This window comes from Podarcis cretensis, assembly GCF_951804945.1.
Source record: "Podarcis cretensis genome assembly, chromosome: Z".
Taxonomy (NCBI): Eukaryota; Metazoa; Chordata; class Lepidosauria; order Squamata; family Lacertidae; genus Podarcis; species Podarcis cretensis.
Window position 1 is genome coordinate 12,484,557 of NC_137184.1, and position 20,599 is coordinate 12,505,155.

Here is a 20,599-nt window from a genome sequence, read left to right on the forward strand (position 1 = left end):
ATCAAGTAAATAAATAATACTTAACGAACTGAGCAATCGCGTCGCAGATAGCTCAGCACTAACATAAATCCTGTCTAAGCCCATGGCTATCACCATGTTGCAGCTGGTGATTAGGCTGAGCTGTAAGGGGGTGGGCTGAGGTATAAAGAGATGGTGTGTTTTTTTAGTCAGGTGTAAAGGAATTAGAAGTCGGCTGGGTGTGGGGGAAATGTGAGGGCAAAGGACCCGGCAGATAGGCAGGGCTGGCAAGTGGAGTGAGCCCTAGCAGGATGCATGTACACATATAGCACATCTTTGGCCGTTTTGTATTGGTTTGCACAAATTTTATTTAGCATTGTTTTACAACTGTGCGCACGCGCACACACACACACACACTGGTCTGTATGACAATTATGCAAATTACGGAATACACCTGCCCATTGTTGCGTCTTTCAAAGGGATTTGCATACTCCTAACTCTAGGGCTCATTTCCCTGCAGAAAGTCAGAGGAGAAAAACAAAACCGTTCATTGAACATTGGGAAGTTTGGTCGAGGAAGCCAGAGCCTGAAAAGGGGCAATGACATGGGACTGTTTTCAGCTGATACAGCAAGAGACCCTTCCAGTGGTGAGTGACTGGCCTTAGGAACTGTAAATGAGGGGAGAAGAGCTATTCAAGGCATACCTACAGCGGCCTTTAAAAGAAACAAAAACAAACAAACTGGCAACCCTGAAATTATTTGCCTGGTTTGATTTTGTTGTTGTGCTGGGTGGCTGCTTCAGCAGACAAAAAGCTGGGATGGGGAAGGTCTGTGGCTTATTTTTTATTTTATTATATTCATATCCTCTGCCTATCTGCCAAGCCTTTTGCCAACCCCAAGGTTACAAAGTGAGCTTCATGACCGAGTGGGGACTTGAACCCTGGCCTCTTAGGTCCTTGGCCGACAGACATTCTAACAACTACACCACCAGTTGCCATGAAGCTCACTTGGGTGACCTTGGGCCAGTTGCTGTCTCTCAGCCTATCCTACCTCACAGGGTTGCTGTGAGGATAAAATGGGCAAAGAGAGAGAACACTGTACAACCACCTTGAGCCTTTTGGAGGAAAGGTGGGAGGCCGTAGCAGGTGCTGTAACTCTCCAACCGCTTGGCTTTATCCCCGAAGGCATCCTCTTCCATTGTCTCTCAAGGCAGACCAGTGCCAGCAACAACCTATGTTCCAGGGCTTGGATGTTTGGTGTGGTGGTTAGACCAGGGGCTGGCCACATTCATACCACGCATTTAAAGCACTCTGATAACAGGTTATGGCTTTCCCCAAAGAATCCTGGGAACTGTCATTTGTTCTGAGTGCTGAGAGTTGTTGGGAGAACCTCCTTCCCCTCCCAGATCTACAAATTCCCAGAGTTCCCTGAGAAAAGGGATCACCTGTTATACAACCCTTGAGAGCTGTAGGTTCACGAGAGGTCTCCTAACAACTCTTAAGTTCCTGTAAACTAAAACCATTGACTGTCCACAGTGGTATCATGGTGCTTTTTATGCTGTGAATGCGGCCTTAGACAGGGATAGTCCAAATCCCTTCAAATAGAGGATTGTCCTCTGTAAAAGTTGGTCATGTGGCTCATGTAATGAAGGCCTCAGACGTCGCAGCTGGAGCACGTGGCCCAAGTGGAGCACAGCAGCCCGTCTGAAGTCATCCACCTTAATTTGGGGCCAAGTGAGAAGCTTCAGACTATCCTGTGGTGCAGGCCGGCTGGCCTACCGCCCCTTCACCTCCCTTTGACTCAAGAGACCCGTAGGGGAATGGGTGGCGACAGTGGCCTGATCTGCCTCACATAACCAGAGTCAGGTTTCCTGTCGCAACCCAGACGCAGCCAATGAATGGGCTTTTTGCCTCTCTCCGTGTGTGTATGTGGTGTTTATGTTTCTGTGTGTGTGTGTGTCTGAACTCTTGCAACACAGACAGGCCAGCAGCCAAACACAGCTGCACAGTGCTTTAGCGATAAGGCCTCATGAGGGTGTGAGGAGGAAGCTCAGGAGGGAGGAGGGCCCTGCTCCCATCTCTTGCTCTATTCTCTCTCTCTCTCTCTCTCTCTCTCTCTCTCTCTCTCTCTCTCTCTCTGACACACACACACACACACACACACACAGAGGAAAGGCCACATCAGCTTTGCACAAGTGGTTGCACTCTCAACCCTGCTGACTCGACTTCCAAAAAAATGCCACATGGCTAACGCCGGCTCCTTGGGACTGGCCCAGCTCCTTCAGAGGAGGGAAGCAAGGCTGCAGCTCCGAAGAAGGCCCAATGCTTGGTAATGCTCTCTGTCTGTCTGTCTGTCTGTGGTGGGGCTGGGTTGGATGGGTGGAGCGGAGAGTCCAGTATTTATTATTTTTTTGATGGGGTCAGTACAGGGTTGTAAAGTTGCTGGCTGCTCCAGAAGGAAGAAAACAACCTTCTGTGTCATTGTCTTTTAAGAGTATCTTAATTTGCAGCAGCAGTAACAACTTGTCTTTGCAGTGTTGGGAGGGGGGGGGGTTAAAATCACCTGGTAGTGGTCTTCAGATCAAGTTGCAGAGGAGCAAAAGTCTACTGTGTGAATTTGGAACCATGCAGAGAAATCAATGCCCCGAGCAAACTTCTATGCCGTGAGTAACTGGCTGGCATGCAGTTGGTTTAAGAGAATTAAGTTTTTACTGGTACAGAGCTGAAAAGGATGGCAGTGAAATGGCCTTTGCTGAATTTCTGCAACTGAAAAATGCTTTCAACTGTTAGGGGTTGTATGAGGCTGCTTTGGGTTGGCATCATCTTTTTCTTCTGTAATGGCCAGGGAAAGAGTGAGGGATGTGGGACTGGGTTTGCCAGCTGACCAGAAAAAAACGGACCTGGCCTGTATTTCACAAGTCACTTGATCTGTCTGCTGGCAAAGCCTTTCAAAACAGCTTTGCCATCTTGCTAATGTATGCCAGTTGAGGTGCAGCTAAAGGCAGATGAGCAGGGTTAGTTTAAAAGCTGGCAACTCTAAGGCTGTCATTAGTTTTGTTTTCTAGTTGGGCTCCTGCACTTTAGCCATAGGAAAAGCAGGAAAGCTATAAATGAAACTTGTTCCTGGTGTGGAAAGTGCATGTGCGCAGACTTTCTCTTGCATGTACTGTGCCTGGGAGTGATATTGTGGCTTATCAGGACATCTTTCTTTGGAAGTAGTTTGCAACTTCAATGGCAAGTCATGAATCTCTGGAAATGAGTTCTCTAACTAGGAATGAGACGTACGTCGTGCAGCACTCAAACATAAAAAGATGCACTTCCTGCTTTGGAACTTCAAGGGAAATGCACATGTCAAAACAGATTATTGAAAATTCTCTGGCAGTGCACACAGCATGACCACATTGGCGATCAACTGGTCACCCATCTGATGAACCATTTCTCCACTTAGAGGGTTTCCGGCTAGTGTTGCCACCTTTCTGCCTATTCCTATGCTTTTAACAGCTGCCTGCAGTGGGATAAATTGAGCAGCTGAGATTTTCTCCACTGCTTCAGCTCCATGCTAGGAAAAGCTTCAGTTGCTCAATTTGTGCCTACAAAGCAGGAGTGGTGCCTCCAGGCCTCTCTATGTGGCCCTCAAAACTCTTCCAAGACCACACCCCCTCTCCCTAGCTAAGGCTTTGCATTGACCCTGCTTCACACCTTTAGTGTTTTTGCATGGGTGGCCAGTACCCTTAAACTCTGATAATGCCTCTTGCTTGTCCAGGATGGAAGATAGAGGGGTGTGGGTGAATTAGCTGACAGTACAGAGGTAAAATCCATTGCTCCACACACCTTTGCTCCTGGCCCTGCCTACCAACTGGTATGTGGCCCTCAGAAGGTTGTTTAGAGGGAATGTGGCCCTTGGGCTGAAAAGGTTCCCCTGAAGGTTGCTGCAGTTAAGAGCCCATCAGTAAAACAAGTTGGTAGCCTTACTTCCAGAGTTTGTGTGTGTCAGATGAGGTGACTCAGCACATCCGACATCCACAAACCATATGAAGACTGCTGGTCGCTGTTTGCCTAGATATCAGTGGAGAAAATAGTGGTGAGATAATGTTCTGCAAAGCATTCCCTGACTAGTGTGGTTGCAAGTTGATTGCAAAGACCAGATGTTTCCACATCCTGAAAAATGCTTGTGATCCTTACATGTGGAAATTTTGAAGCATTCTGCCCTACTAGTCCCAGGAAACATTAACCAGGAGCCTGCAAATACTTTTGCTCCCTTCCTGTTGCCAGCCCTGCTGGAGATTTACAGCAGCAAACAGGGGGGTGGGTGAGCACCTTCCATCAGTAGGGGCGTGAAGTGTTTCTGCTCAAGAATGAGGCCCAACAAGTTTTGCCTGCTCTTCCTGGGTCCTTGGAATGCCAGTGTTCATAAGCAGCTACTTGAGAGCTGATAAACCCATTTCCTGAGCTATTTGTTCCATCCCCTCCAATCCCCACGCTGAGGGCTTAGGGTGGCACTGTGGTCCTGCCCACCTAGCAGTTCGAAAGCACATCAAAGTGCAAGTAGATAAATAGGTATCATTCCGGCGGGAAGGTAAACGGCGTTTCCGTGCGCTGCTCTGGTTTCGCCAGGAAACGGCTTAGTTATGCAGGCCGCATGACCTGGAAGCTGTACGCCGGCTCCCTCGGCCAGTAAAGTGAGATGAGCGCCACAACCCCAGAGTCATCTGCGACTGGACCTAATGGTCAGGGGTCCCTTTATCCTTTACTTTTAAACCCATTTCCTGAGCTATTTGTTTCATCCCTTCCAGTCCCCATGCTGAGGGCTTAGGGTGATGGTGGATACCAATAAAGTTAAAACCATAAAGCTTCAGTTACAGGGATTAAGCCCCCTTCTCATCTCACGCCATTCAGACCATTGGTCTATCTAGCTCAGTACTGTCCATGCTGATTGGCAGCTGCTCTCCATGTTTTCAGACACAGGGTCCTTCCCTGCTCTGCCTGGGACCTTCTGTGTGCAAAGCAGATGCTCTACCACTGAGCTATGGTCTTTCCCTTTAAACTAAGGAAGCTGCCTTTTATGGAGTCAAACTATTGGTCCATCTAGCTCAGTGCTGCATGCCCTGACTGGAAGTGACTTTCAAGGGTTCTGGCACATGGAGTATACCTTTGAGCTAAGTGAGACCTGTTGGAGGAGATCTGTTGGATCAGACCAATAGCCCATCTAGTCCAGAATTCTGTTCTCACAGTGGCCAACTAGATGCCCCATGGGAAGCCTGCAAGCAGGTCCCAAGCGCAAGAGCCCTCTCTCCTCCTGCAGTTTTCAGCCACTGGCATTCAGAAACACACTGCCTTTGACAATGGAGGCAGAACATAGCCACCATGGCTAGTAGCCATAGATAGCCTTCTCCTCCATGAATCCTCTTTTAAAGTAATCCAAGCTGAACGTCTTCACCAGGGGCAGAGGCAGGGTGTGTGTGGTGGGGGCGGGCTGCCTGGGTGTCACCAGCGAGGGGGGTGACAAAATGCTGGGCGCCATTCACCATGGGGCCCCAAACAGTCCGCCCGCTGCCTCCCCCCACCCCAGCTGTAGGGTGGCTGAGTGGGAGGAGGTAGGCAGACATTTTGGAGGCCCTGTGGAGTGTCCTGCCCCAGCTCACCCTGCCCCGCGGGTGGCTGGCCCCGCCCCTGGGCGCAGGACACACACACTGCCCCAGGCACCCAATCAGCTTGCTCTGCCGCTGGTCATCACTGCCTCCTGTGAGAGGTAGTTCCATATACTGGCCTTGGTCCAGTATATCTGAAGGAGCGTCTCCACCCCCATTGTTCTACCCAGACACTGAGGTCCAGCGCCGAGGGCCTTCTGGCGGTTCCCTCACTGTGAGAAGCCAAGTGAGGGAACCAGGCAGAGGAACTTCTCGGTAGTGGCACCCGCCCTGTGGAACACCCTCCCATCAGATGTCAAAGAGAACAACAACTACCAGACTTTTAGATGACATCTGAAGGCAGCCCTGTTTAGGGAAGCTTTTAATATTTGATGCATTACTGTATTTTAATATTGTGTTGGAAGCCGCCCAGAGTGTCTGGGGAAACCCAGCCAGATGGGCGGGGTATAAATAATAAATTATTATTATTATTATTATTATTATTATTATTATATATTTTTATTAGTTTTCAAATACAAAACAGAATTATACACTCCATACATCTTAATTACATCTTATTTCTCTTTTTTGACTTCCCTCAATTTGTCTGCAATCCTTCATATTTTAACTTTTTGCACATTTCTATTTATTATTTATATTATTACTGTAAACTTCATCCCATTTTTAATACTTATTATTAACATTCTCCCATCACAGCGCTTCATTAAAACTTACAAACGTAATCTGATTATCACTTAATTTTTGCATATATTCAATAATTTTTCCCCAATCTTCTGTAAATCTTTGATCTCGTCGATTTCGGATCCTTCCTGTCATTCTGTCCAGTTCTGCATAGTCCATCATTTTTGTTCTCCATTCTTCTATCGTAGGTAGCTCCTCCTGTTTCCATTTCTGGGCCATCAGTATTCTTGCCGCTGTCACTGCATATAAAAATAACTTCTTTTCTTTCTTATTTATCTCATTACCTGTAATGCCTAATAAAAATGCTTCTGGTTTCTTAACAAATGTATATTTCAACATTTTCTTCAATTCATTATATACTATTTCCCAAAAGCTTTTAACTTTCTTGCATTCCCACCACATATGATAAAATGTACCTTCTTTTTCTTTACATTTCCAACATTTGTTACTTGTCTTATACATTTTTGCTAATTTCACCGGTGTTACATACCATCGATACATCATTTTCATCACATTTTCTTTTATAGTTGTACATGCAGTGAATCTTAGACCTTCTTTCCATAATTTTTCCCAATCCTCCATTTGTATATTATGTCCTAAATCTTTGGCCCAATCAATCATAACTGATTTTACCTCTTCATCCTTCGTGCACCATTCTAGTAATATCTTATACATTTTGGCTAAAATTTTAAAATCATTATTCAATATTTCTGTCTGAAATTTTGATTCTTTATCAGCAAAACCCCTTTGATTTAAATCTTTTCTAAACATTTCATTAATTTGAAAAAAATACAACCAGTCATTAACATATTCCTTAACTTCTTCAAATGGTCTCATTTTCCATTTACCTTCTCTTTTACTTATTAACTTCTCATATGTCACCCATCCCCCAGTCATATTGACTTTCTTCACACTCATCGCCTCCAACGGCGATAACCAATATAGAGTTTTTTGTTCCAACAGATTTTTATATCTTTCCCACACTTCAATCAGGGACCTTCTTATGATGTGATTTTCAAAACCTTTGTGTACACGTTTCTTTTCATACCACAAATACGCATGCCACCCGAATCTATTGTCAAAACCTTCCAAATCTAACAAATCAGTATCTTCTAATTTCACCCATTCCTTCAACCAACAGAGGCAAGATGCTTCATAGTACAATTTCAAGTCTGGCAGGGCAAAGCCTCCTCTTGCTTTCACATCTGTCAATATCTTAAATTTTATCCTCGGCTTCTTACCCTGCCAGATATACCTTGAAATTTCTCTTTGCCAATTTTTAAAACTGTTTGAAATAAAAATAACATCTTCGGTAGCACATTCATTTTAATCGTTGCGATTCTTCACCAATTATTATTATTATTATTATTATTATTATTATTATTATAGTTTAACTGTGTTGTGTAAAGAAGTTCTTCCTTTTGCACGTCTTAAATCCTCTAGCGTTCAACCTCATCGGGTGCCCATGACTTCTAGGTTTATGAGAAAGGGAGGAGCACTTCTATCTATCCACTTTCTCTGTGTCATGCATAATTTTAAACATTTCTTTAATAATGTCTCCTCTGAGTGTCCTTCCCCTCCCCAACAAAGAAAGCCCCAATTGCTGAAACCTTTCCTCACTGGGGTTGTGTGTCCCAGAGAGCTTGGGTAAGTTTCAGAGCAATGCTTTCAAAACCCTTGGATAGCTGAGCTCTACTTAACAGAAGGAGGTGAGCTTGGGATGCTGAGAAAAAATTGCTGTGCATCTGTTGCTAAACCATAGGAATGGTGGGCCAGCATGATGTTTCTGGGAAGCTGACCTCCTGGGGAGCCAGAAAAGGTCTAGATCTAGCCAGTAATCTGCTGTATGCTACCTTGAACACAGTGGCGTAGCGTGGGGGGTGCAGGGGGGGCCGGCTGCACCGGGCGCAACATCTGGGGGTTAGGGAAATCCACGGGTTAGGGGGCGCAAATCCACGGGTTAGGGGGCGCAAATCCATGGGTTAGGGGGCGCAAATTACTTGCCTTGCCCCGGGTGCTGATAACCCACGCTACGCCACTGCTTGAACATAAAAGATCCACTGTTAGCCCTTATTGCTAGCAGTGAATTGCATAGTGGCTGCTGTTCAAGGCGACACAGATAAAATAGCGGCTTGTCCACGCTTACCTTTTTGCCTGCTCTTTCCAGGCACAGATCTGTGCTTTAAAGCTCTGCATCTGAGTGCTCTCTCTCGCAGCCCTCCTTCGAAATTTGAACTTCTCTGAATTTTGCAGTGCAATTTTCTGGCCAAGTAATGTGTATAAGAATGCATATACTAGGGTAAAGTATGCATATATTAGTGAAAATAACATATGAAAGGCATTGTATTTTGGGAAGTTGATTTCCAAAAATGTGTTCTCTTTTCTTTTCTTTTTTCTTTTCAAGGGTTGCAAACTGATGTAGAAAATGAGAGTCACACCAACACCATACATTTAAAGCACTCTTATTACACTTTAAGACACATGGCTTCCCACAAAGTGTCCTAGAAATTGCAGTTTGTTGAAGGTCTCCTAACAACTTTCAGCACCCTTAACAGACTACAATTCTGATGACGGGGTGAATGGGGGTTATACAGGGTCACGGGGGATTGTAGAACCTTTCCTTTTTTTGGGAGCAGGGTTCCTTTGTCAACATCCTACACACCCAAGCTCCTGCAGACTGATTTGCATTGGCTTATGCCTTGATGCTGCAAAGTTCTGGTGTTAATTGGCTCTAAGCAGCTAATGAATGAGGCCACTATTTGCAGTACTAAATATTTTTTGCTCAGGCAGTTTTGTGCCAGAACGTCCATTGCAAGGGGCATTGCCAAGGATGTTCTGGGATACCTGAGGTCTCTGCTTTCTTCTTCTTCCTCCCACCCACCCGCCCTGCTCCATTCTTCAGAGAAGTGCTTGAAATGGGTTTCATTTGAAGGCAAATTGCTGTTACTTTGGTAAGAGACCAGGCATTTTGAAACTGGGGGCTTTTCATTTCTGTGCATTTATGTCTCTACACTGTAATTATTATTATTTTTTTTAAAAAAAAACAACAACAATAATACATCCTGTGGGCTGCATTATTGAAACTTTTGAAAGCTGTTTCACTTTGCTCTGAAAAAAACAAAAAGAAACCCATTTTCTAAGTGTGTGCCTGATTTGCTCTCTGTGAGCTGTAATTTACTCTGTGAAAAAAACAACCATTTGCTCTCTCTGTCATCGTCTTCTTCTTGCTGGATCTCAAAAGGACATAGGCCACATCCACACTATGCATTTAAAGCAGCATCCTACCATATTAAGCAGTGATGGCTTCCCACAAAGAATTATGGGAGCTGTGGGTTTGTTTTTTTAAAAAAAAAGTTGCTAAGAGTTGTTAGAAGACCCTAATTCCCCTCAGAGACTTACGATTCCCAGAGTTCCCTGTGAAAAGGGATTGACCATAGAACCATTCTGTGAACTGTAGTTCCGTGAGGGGACTAGGGGGTCTTCTAACACCAGTCTTAACATACTACATTTCCCAGAATTCTTCAGGGAAGCCATAGCTGTTTAAAGTGGTATCATAGTTTATTAAAAGTATGGTAAGAATGTGACCTGGACGCGGGTGGTGCTGTGGTCTAAACCACAGTGTCTAGGACTTGCCAATCAGAAGGTTGGCAGTTCGAATCCCCGTGACGGGGTGAGCTCCCATTGCTTGGTCCCTGCTCCTGCCAACCTAGCAGTTTGAAAGCATGTCAAAGTGCTAGTAGATAAATAGGTACTGCTCCGGCGAGAAGGTAAACGGCATCTCCGTGTGCTGCTCTGGCCTGCCAGAAGTGGCTTAGTCATGCTGGCCACATGACCCGGAAGCTGTACGCTGGCTCCCTTGGCCAGTAAAGCGAGATGAGCGCCGCAACCCCAGAGTCGGCCACAACTGGACCTAATTGTCAGGTGTCCCTTTAGCTTTTAAGAATGTGACCAAGCTGTCATCCTCAGCAGAACAAAGAGACCTGAAAGGTCATTTTTATTGTACAATCTTAGGAGGAGTGGGGGCGTGATGTGACTATCACGAAGGGACCCTTTGCTTCTGAATTTGCCACCAGGCAACTGCTGTTAATGTAGCATAAGAGTGATTTAAATGCATGGTGTGGATCCTACCTGACGGGTTCACCCACACCTGAGCTCGTGTAAAACTCAGCCGGATGGGGACAAAACTAGATTTAGATGGCTGTGTCTGTCATTGGCTCTAGTGCCACCTATTTCTGGGTTCCCTGACTTCTGCCAATGGGCAGCAGCCACCACAGCCGGGGCTTTCTAGTAATCTGAGAGAGAACTGGTTTATTTCCTCTGTTTGCCACTGGCTGGAACTCCTCCTCCTGGCTGCCATGACGGACCAAACGTACAGAAAGTGCATCGCTGATTCTGTAGCGCCTGACTCATGGTTTGGGTTTATGTGGTAAGAACAGAGCCCTTGCATGGATTCACTGGCTTCCTCAAAATATAACTACCAAGAGCACTAGAAGCCCCTTTTGTTCCTTCCTGTGCAGGAAGAAAACGATTAAAGGGGGTTAAACTTTAAGAACAGAGGAAGAACTCTGTAGCACTGAACCGAAAGGTCCATTGAGTAAAAGTATCCTGTTTCCACAAGCCTGGCATGGTAAGAGAAATGGTCCCTGGTTGTTATTACCCAGGTCCCCTCCCAGCATCCTCCGTATTGTATATTTATAATGATTTGTGCTCATGTTGTTATCAGCCACCCCGCTTTTGATCCTGTTTGAGCCTGCAAAAGTTTTGGGGCAGATATCCTGCTTCGTTTCCTGCATGTTCCATAGCGTTCTGCTGAAATTCTGTAACTTTTCATACCACAATTGTTCTGGTTTAATTTTATGAGTGTCCTGCTTCTGTTCCCCCTGTAGAACAAGAGTGCCCCCCCCTCGCAGCAATACTGTGGTACCATTTAGGGGGCATATCACAGAACAAGAAATAAAATAGAATGATGACCCGTCCAGTATAAACCCTCTACCAATGCACTGTTGTTGTTTCACATTGCAGTGCATTGTTAAACTCTGGAACTCCCTCCCAAAGGAGTGACAGGTAGCCACTAACTTGGAAGGCTTTAGAAGAGGATAAGGCAAAATCATGGAGCATAGGACTATCAGTTGCTCTTAGTCATGATGGCTATGTTGTGTCTCCATAATCATAAGTAGTAATGCTTCTAAATACCAGTTGTTTGAAGCCGCAGGAGGGGAGAGTGTTGCACTTAGGTCCTGCTTGCAGGATTCCCATTGTGTCATGAACTGGCTGGATGCACATGAGTGGTGGGAGGCATCAGCAAGGGGTACCTCCAAGGGAACCCCCAGGGGAAGAAGGCTCAGAGCCAGGGGATTGGTGGTGGGACGGTGATGTGTGGTCAGAAGGAGAAGAGGGAGCAGATTGGGAGGAGGAGGAGGTGCTGGAAGCTGAAGAGGCAACAGGGTTTAGTGAGCAGAAAAAGCCAGGGACAGAGAGCAGTCCAGGCTCAGAGGCAGAAAAGGAGGAAGGACAAGGGGTGGGGTGGGACAAGAGGCAGCGATGAGGAAGACCTCTGAAGAATCCAGGGAGTCTCCCCCTCCTGCTGCTACCAGCTCCCCCAAACCGACCCGGTCTCCCAGAACACGCAGAGAGATTGGTTGTGCTCTGATTGCTTGGGGGGAAACCCTGGAGAGGATGGAACTTAGGCAGCTGTGGGAAGGCGGGGACCTTCAGTCCTTGCAGCTACCTCATTGGGGCAACACATACCGGGAACAGTTGGTAGGATTACTGGCCTGCACTGTTTTGGTTGCTTTGAATAAAGAGTTAACTTTACTGACACCATCTGACCTACGCTTGACTCTGGTTCCTGATACACTGGGACATCTGGTTGGCCAACATGAGAATGGAATTATTATTATTATTATTATTATTATTATTATTATCATCATCATCATCATCATCTTAATGTTTTTATACAGCTCTGCTTATGTTCTTATGCTTCAAGGTGTGGGGAACTACAACTCCCACCATCCTTTGTACTGGCCATGTTTGATGGGGCTTATGAGAGTTGTAGTTCAACAACATCTGGTGGGCCAAAAGTTCCCCATTCCTGGACTGAGTTATATTCGGAGTAAGCCCTTTGTCCATTAGCTTCAATGTGGCCTGTAATGAGTTTGTACGAAAGATCCCAGGTTCAGTTCCTTAAATTTTCAGGTAACAGGAAAAGACCGCGTGTCTTAAAATTCTGGAGAGCCATTGCCTTTCACCATAGGCAATGCTGAGCTAGGTAGAGCGATGGTCTGATTTGGTAAAGGCAGCTTTCTATGTTACCTATAAATAAGGCCAGCCCACCTTCTTGCCTTCTTTCTTATAACCAATCAGGTGGTGGTTCCGCCTGTCACTGGCTCTTTCTCCACCTAATGTCCATCTCCCTGCCTCCTGCCCTACAGTGGAGGCTGGTCTATTAGGATGAATGGGTAAGTGCCCCACCAACCTCGGTCAGCACTCACTCGCCAGCCTTCTTACAGCCAGTCCAGAGGGTTGTCCTGCCTGTCACCTTCCTCTTCCTTACTGTCAACATTGCTCTTGCAGAACTCAGCAGGGAGGAAGAGGACGGGGCCTAAGATAAAATAGCTTGGCTCTGCCTGTCATTGGCTCTGCCTCCACCTATCATGGGCTCTGGGCTCCACCTACTGTTTCCCCCTCCCCTGCCTCCTGCCCTACCAGGCCCAATGTGTACCAGCCACCACTGCTCTTTCTTCTGGAGATTGCAAGTGACTGGAAATGGCAGGGAAGCAGAGCTCAGGTGAACGTTAAGAGAACTGTCCTGACGGTAAGAGCTGTTTGACGATAGAACAGCCTCCCTCAGGAGGTGGTGATTTTCCCTTTGCTGTAGGTGTTTGAAACAGCTGCTTGGACGGCTCACCTGTCAGGGATCCTGCAGTCGCCTCCTGCATTTCAGATCATGTACTGAGTTGCTGGTTGGATCGGATGATTTCTAAGGTCCCTTCCACCAACTCGGTGACTTGCTGATCTCTAGCAGTTAATTACTGAGATTGAAAATGCATGCCTTCTTTTTGCTGCATGCTTGATCTAGGCAGCGCCCATCCTGCTGTTTTGCATCCTGCTCTCACTGGGTCAAACATATTTTTCTAGTAGAAGTTTAACCCAAAGAACAATTGGCCTCTTGGCACTGAAATCAGTGCTGATGAGTGAATGAATGCAGCCTGGTGGTGGGATGGGCCTGTCTGCTGCCCTCCTGATAGCTTCTCCCTGGGTTTGGCAGAGCTTCTCCCTATTGTCTATAGAGGCTTGTTTTCATATTCCCATCCTGCTTCTCGAGTTCAAAAGTGCCAATGGAATTTATAACATTCCACAATCCAAACTGCCCATTATATATATGCACACAGTTCTAAAACTAGGAATGAAGGCTGTGTTATGCATAGTCAGGACATTCGTCCATCTAACCAGTTTATTCTTATTATCATTAGTACTATTTCCCCCCCCCCACCACAAAGTCTTCATGGACCAGATCTGCATTCTTTACCCCCCCCCCTATAAAATGGCAGTGTTTTGACCAGCCAGCCTATATAGTTGAAATTGCACAAGATACAATCCCTACTCTTATGTCCATAGTTGTCTTTATTTACTCTACTGGATCTAATAAAGAGAAAGAAGTTGGGGTAGATAAATAAATAGGGGACAAACCAAACCTAATAACTTGGGGGATGAGTGGCATTTTGAATAGGTGGCAGGTTTCTGAGCCAGCTGATCCTGGCCTTAGCTGGATGACGTCGCCCATCCCAGGTCAGCCAACTGAGCTGAGGCCAGGATAAGTCCCGAAACAGGGGTGTTCTACAGGTGTGATGGGGTGTGTTGTAGGTTGGTGCAGGAGGAGACATAGCCCTGTTCTAAACTCTGTTCAGATTGGTCATGTGACCTGGTAACCCAGTGGGAGTGCCCTAGTACAAAGGTGGTCTAAGTCAAAGTGTGTTTTAAAGACTTTCCCTCCTCCCCTGGAGGGTTCAGGTGTCACCAGCCCTGCTTCTTAATGGAGTTTTGAATCAGGGTTAGTTACCCTGGCATGATTTACCCCAGAATAGATTACGTTGGCTTCCTTTAGTTTGGATTGCTCTACCCATCAACAAACCAATGGTTATTGAAGGGATTCATCACTGAACTTCATGAAGTTGTTAAAATTAATGGCATTGTTATTTGCTATCTGAAGAAGTGTGCATGCACATGAAAGCTTATACCAAGAACAAACTTAATTGGTCTCTTATGTGCTACTGGACAATTTTTTTAATATATTTCGGCATTGTTATTTGTTAGTCATTTAAAAACAGTGAGTTGGGCCATCTACTGAATGCCCGTTATCTTCCTGTCCGCTACATGCTAATGCTTCAGAGTCAGGCTGAATGTGAAAGGTTTTGTGGTTCAGTGGATCCATGCTTTTACATTGCAATATTATTATTTTTATTAAAAATAAGTAAATCCTATTTTGCATTCGGCTGTTAAAAGCAGACAGGAGTATGTGTTTTGAAAGGCAGTAGCCTCTAGATGGCACTGCTCTCCAAGAAAAGGGGATTGCTTTTGACTTGAAAAAACAACAACCCAGAAAACTTACATGCTGGTTTTTCTGGTCTGGTTTTGTGAAACTAATACTTATGTGGAGACTGCGTACTTTTAAAAGGGGGTTAAGAGACACACAAAGTGTGGTGCTGATGGTAACCAACTCTTCTGTTGGTTACCTCTTCCGTGCATTTCCCCAGATTCCTCTGGTAAACCAACAAGCAGTGCCCCTCCCCCACCTGACATTTGGAAGTAGACCAGGGGTCAGCAAACTTTTTCAGCGGGGGGGGGGGGGCTGGTTCACTGTCCCTCAGACTGTGTCAGGGGCTGGACTATTATTTTGGGGGGGGGGATGAATGAATTCCTATGCCTCACAAATCCCAGAAATGCATTTTAAATAAAAGGACACATTCTACTCATGTAAAAACACACTGATTCCTGGACCGTCTGCAGGCCGGATTTAGAAGGCGATTTGGCCGGATCTGGCCCCCGGGCCTTAGTTTGCCTACCCATGAAGTAGCCTGTCCCTGAACCTGAAGGTTCCAATTACTGTCATGCAGGATCAGTGCCAGACTCTTTTGGGAAAGGGGGTTTGGCACAGTGCCACCTGCACCCACCCACAGACAGGACACAGTGCTGCTTAAGAGGGTCACCACATGCCTTCTTCTTTGCCCACTAATGAAAATAATTTGGGGCCCAGTGAATGGTGATGCAGCTGGATTGGGCTGGTTAGGAGCTCTTCCAAGCCCCTGGAGCCCTTGACTAGTAAAGGTAAAGGTCCAGTCGTGGCCGACTCTGGGGTTGCGGCTCTCATCTCGCTTTATTGGCTGAGGGAGCCAGCGTACAGCTTCCGGGGCATGTGGCCAGCATGACTAAGCCGCTTCTGGTGAATCAGAGCAGCACACGGAAACGCCGTTTACCTTCCCACCCACCTATTTATCTACTTGCACTTTGACATGCTTTCAAACTACTAGGTTGGCAGGAGCAGGGACCGAGCAATGGGAGCTCACCCCGTCGCGGGGATTCGAACCGCCAACCTTCTGAGCGGCAAGTCCTAGGCTCAGTGGTTTAACCCACAGCGCCACCAGCATTCCTTTGGAGCCCTTGACTAGTGCCCAACTAAACCAATGGCTGGCACCAGGCCTGCTAGCATAGTTAACTTATATTTATATATATATAATTGTTTCTATGTGTTTGCGGGAACATAAGTTGTTTTTAAATATGGAATTGTTTTTACTGGATTTATTCATGGAGCTGTTTTCTTGTCTTATGGCTGTATTTGCTTTATAACTGTATATTCTGATGTTACAATGTGCCCTCGGACCTTATGGTACAGGTCAAGTAAGAAATCTAATGAAATAAATGAGATTTCTGTTGATAGGAGATCTCTCTTCCACAAACGTGTCCCACTCACCTCCCTCTCCTCTCACAACAACCCTGTGGCATTTTGATACGGGAAGTAAACCATTGTACCATGCTGCCTTTCCTGCTGTGTTCTTATGCTTCTTTTTCTTCTTCTGTAGAGAAGGCAGGAAAGCGAGACCCACGGCAAGAGCTTACAATGGAGGGCCGGAAGCAGGCCTTGAAAAGCCCCCAGAAGCTCTCCCTGCTCTCGTCCCCAGTGCGGGCTGCCATTCGCCTGCGGAGGACAGCTCATGCCTTTAAGAAGAACTTCCTGCCTGGGGACTCCAAAGCAAAGCTTCTCCAGAGGCAGATCTCCTTGGGGAAGGCCAGACTGGGCAGTGCCTCCACCTCCCTCTTGAGCCAAGCGAGCTTTGAGAGTTCTCAGTACTTCACTTTTGATACCTCGGTGCAGGAGCCCTCAACCAGATCCAGCAAGCGGAGGAAGAGGTCCAAGAACCCCCGGGTATTGTACCCAGGAAACTCCAGGAGATACCTCCCTGCTGAGCACAAGAGCAAAGCCAAGAGGTGCCTCCTGTTGCTTGTAGGAATTGTCTGCTTCCAGATCCTGAACGCCATCGAGAATCTGGACGATAACCTCCTGAAATATGATCTGGATGGTCTGGAGAAGACAATGCACCGAGAGGTTTTTGGGCAGGCCTTAGCAGTCGAGAGCATTGTGGCATTGCTCAAGGACTACCTGGCAACCCACATACACAACAAACCACTGGTCATCTCCTTCAACGGCCCAAGTGGGGTTGGGAAGAGCCACGTCGGTTGGCTGCTAGCCAAACATTTCAGGTCAGTCATGGGGCACAACTCTGTGCTCCATTACTTCGCCATGCACCACTGCCCGGACAGCGCTTCCACATCAGCCTGCCAGCAAGATTTATCTAAGACGATCAGCGAGATGGTCAACCAAGCCGAAATTGAAGAGAAGATCCCCGTGTTTATCCTGGACGAGGTGGAGTTCATGTCTACAGCCTTGCTGGAAACACTGGGCGGGTTCTTCCAGACGAACCAAACCAACGAGTTCCTCAATGCCGTGTACATCCTGATAAGCAACCTGGGGGGCAACGAGGTCGCCAATGTTCTCCTTCAGAACGCCTCTGGCGACCTACTGCAGCCCCAGAAGAAGGTGGAGTTGCTGCAGGCTGCTCTCCGTCCTGTCCTTGACCAAGTCCACCCTCTTTGGATGTTGGCGGAGATCGTTCCCTTTGTCTTGCTGGAGAAGAGCCACATCCTGAGCTGCTTCTATGAGGAGATGATGAGCGAAGGCCTTTATCCCGATCCGAGCCACGTGGAGAGCTTAGCCAGCCAGATCAACTATTACAGTCAAGGAGGCCAACAGTATGCCATCACCGGTTGTAAGCAAGTTATAGCCAAGGTGAATCTACTGTAAAGGACAAGTGGGAACTTCTGACAAAAGGGCTGCCTTCCCCCTCTTTTCATTATGGAAGGGTGAACTGCAGGGGTCGAGAGCTTTCAGCCCGTGGGCCAAATGCGGCCTTCTAGGCTTCATTATCCCTCACATGTACTGGGTTGACCAATGCCTAGACTTATTTGCAAATGAATAGGGATAAGAACAACGTGGCTTTTGGTCGCCAGAATGTACAGCTAGGAATATAGGAAGCGAAGGACTTACACTTGAGATTGCTTTTTTCCTTTTCCCTCCCATTTCTTTTTTACCTCACGTTTCATGTCTTTTTAGATTGTGAGCCTGACGGCAAAGGACTGCCTTAGTACTGATTATTGTGAGATGCTCTGAGACCTTTTTCTTTCTTTCTTTGGCTAAAAGGTGGGGTGTGAATGCCCTGAATAAATAAATATGCCTTTGGGGAGAGGAATGATTTTTCAACCACTCTGTAAACTGTAGCTCTGGAAGGGGAGTAGGGGGTTGTCTAGCAACTCTCAGCAGTCTTATCAAACGACACTCTCAGGATTCTTTGGGGGAAGCCATGACTGTTTAAAGTGATATGATACTGCTTGAAGTGTATAGTGTGGATGGAGCCCGAGGCATTACTGGAGTTGAAGGAAAGGCATAACTCTCAGGGTGTTAATGTGAAACAAGGCCAGTGAGAGGTGTGGCCAGGGGAGAGTTCTGAGGGCCAGATAGAGAGGACATGAGGGCCACATTTGGTCCTCAGGCCCTGAGGTTCACCATCCCAGCTATAAATGCTTTTGAATCGGGCTTTTTCCTTTGAAGGGGCACCAGCAAGTTTCCAATCTTGAACTGGTGGCTTCCAAGGGCTGAAATAGAAGAAAGAGAAAATCTTACACAATTACAAGGAGAAGCAAAGATTAGAATATACGGTAACTGCATTTAATCCTGATGGTTTTAAATAAAAGTTGCCTCCAGATGGAGGCTTAATATTGTAAACAGGTCATTCAGATATTGCAAATGAGTTGTTGGCAATTTTTTATATATATAAAAAAAGACTGACTGGATTTGTAGCCTCTAAATCTGGATTAAATGGGATGGCAGGATACAAGCTGGCATTTTGATACGGATGTTGTCATGTGGATGCAACATAAAGCCTGAATGGATGAGGAGCACCGATCCTACCTGGAAGCCGCCAAGTTCTTTGCTGTTCCGTAACATTGTCAGTTTAAAAAGCAGCAACGTTTTCTCGAAAACACAGTCAAAAATTAAATTAAAAAGTTGGAAAAAATGTCAAGCTAATCATATTATCAGCACTGTATTGATTTTGGTTTATTAGTATTCTTTGATAAAGAAGCAGCAAAAATGGGCTGTAGCCAATGCTATTCGGAGCAGACACACTGAAATGCATGAATGTGACTCGTTAACACTTCCGCTTGTCCCAGCACTTTCCCTGGGAAAACCCACTCTTTACCACTGAACCAGAGTAAATGTTAATTGGAAAACTGCATGGACCCATGCTTTCTAGGTATGGGACAAGTGGGACGAGCCCTAAGGTAGTGTACACATTACTGCTTACAGTGATGACAAAACTGAGCTAGGTAGACCAATGGTCTGACTTAGTATAAGGCAGCTTCCTGTGTATGTTGGCTGTTCATTCAGAGCCACGAGGACTAGAATCGTACTCTATTTCTAGGGGAAGTGCCATAGCTCAGTAATAAAACTTCTGCTTTGCATGCAGATGGTCCTAGGTTCAATCCCCATTATCTTCAAACAGGGCAGGGAGAGAACGCTGTCTGAAACCCAGGGCCGATAAAAGCCATGGTTAAGCTGAGGTGTGCTCATTTCAGACAGCTGCTACACATGTGCAGATAGCAGCACACCACTTCACTAGATGGGAATTCAGTCCTGGGAACAAAACAGGTAATGGGCATCGGGTAAAGACATCCCCACCAGCTCTCCAGGTGTTCTCAAGATCTCACATTGTCAGCTCTTTCTATTTCTGCCCCTTTGCCCTGAATTAGGAAGTAGCTTCAGGCTGTGCCCCATAGCATTGCAATTCTAAATAAATGTTTCCCGCCACCCCAATCTCTGGGCAGTCCAATATTCCAGGGGTTCCAGGCGCTTACCCAAAGTCTGTTTTTCCTTTTGGAATGAGGCACAGCGGAGACTGTGGTGTCTTTATGATATTTACACATATATGCAACCTGAGCCTACTATGGACCTATGATGGAGGGGTTCACAGCATCAACACCCCAAAACGGTCTTGTTTCTCTCATAGCTTTCGCCTTGGATTCAAACAGAAATCAAACATTGCTCTCAAACATTGTTCTGAGTCTCTCCAGCTTGCTGCTTTACCTCTAGGTCACATCACTCTTACTCAACTCTGCCTTTTCCTTCTAACCATGAGCTGGGGGATCCTCACCCATGTGCCATCTCTCAGAGAGCCCCTTTCCTTTGTTCTCTTAGTGGCCCATCACACAGGCAATCACCTTTACACAGGAAGCTAGCCTGCCTTATATTTTAACAGTTGCTAGATCCAGGGGTTAGAAAGATCTCACATACAGCCTACTCCTCCCCCCCCTTCGCTCAAATACCTTATTTCCAACCTACACCTACTTACGAAAATAATCTTGGGCACTGGGACAGTTGGCATGATAGAGCAGGTGTGTTGTTGACTCATATATATTCTTTTATTTTTTATGTGTGGAGTTTTCTGCTCAATCAGCAGTGGTCTATTAATAACTTCTCCCTAAAAATAGCAATGCATGTGTTTTAAGAACACGCACAAGGTATTTGTCTGGTCAAGCACAACAGTTTATATCCTATGCGAGGGCATCCATCTTTTGCAATTAACAGCAATAATTATCAAACAAATGAGTCAGAAGAGGCAAAGGGATTTTGCCAAGCAGATTGTGTGTGTGTGTTGATTTTTCTTACTGTTAAGTCTCCTTGCAAATGTATGAGACCTCATGCAA

At 46.1% G+C, this 20,599-nt stretch overlaps 1 protein-coding gene across 8 annotated transcripts; it reads left to right on the forward strand.

Moving 5' to 3' along the window:
• Window positions 1-469: 469 nt before the first annotated feature.
• Window positions 470-18,656, forward strand: TOR4A (torsin family 4 member A). Of its 8 annotated transcripts, none has more exons than XM_079962366.1 (2): window positions 470-605; window positions 16,363-18,656. In XM_079962366.1, the coding sequence occupies exons 1-2, from the start codon at window positions 563-565 to the stop codon at window positions 17,640-17,642; spliced, it is 1,323 nt and encodes a 440-aa protein (XP_079818492.1). In that variant the 5' UTR covers window positions 470-562; the 3' UTR covers window positions 17,643-18,656. The 8 variants fall into 8 exon arrangements, with proteins under 8 accessions (XP_079818492.1, XP_079818493.1, XP_079818494.1 ...); XM_079962367.1 differs by having other exon boundaries at window positions 490-605; window positions 16,368-18,656; XM_079962368.1 differs by lacking the exon at window positions 470-605 and adding an exon at window positions 1,933-2,286.
• Window positions 18,657-20,599: the final 1,943 nt, after the last annotated feature.

Excerpts from the sequence above, each read along its gene's own strand:
- TOR4A (XM_079962366.1), top strand. The coding sequence starts at position 563 with ATGGGACTGTTTTCAGCTGATACAGCAAGAGACCCTTCCAGTG. Across the intron at positions 606-16,362 it reads AGCAAGAGACCCTTCCAGTG|AGAAGGCAGGAAAGCGAGAC; the intron begins GTGAGTGACTGG and ends CTTCTTCTGTAG.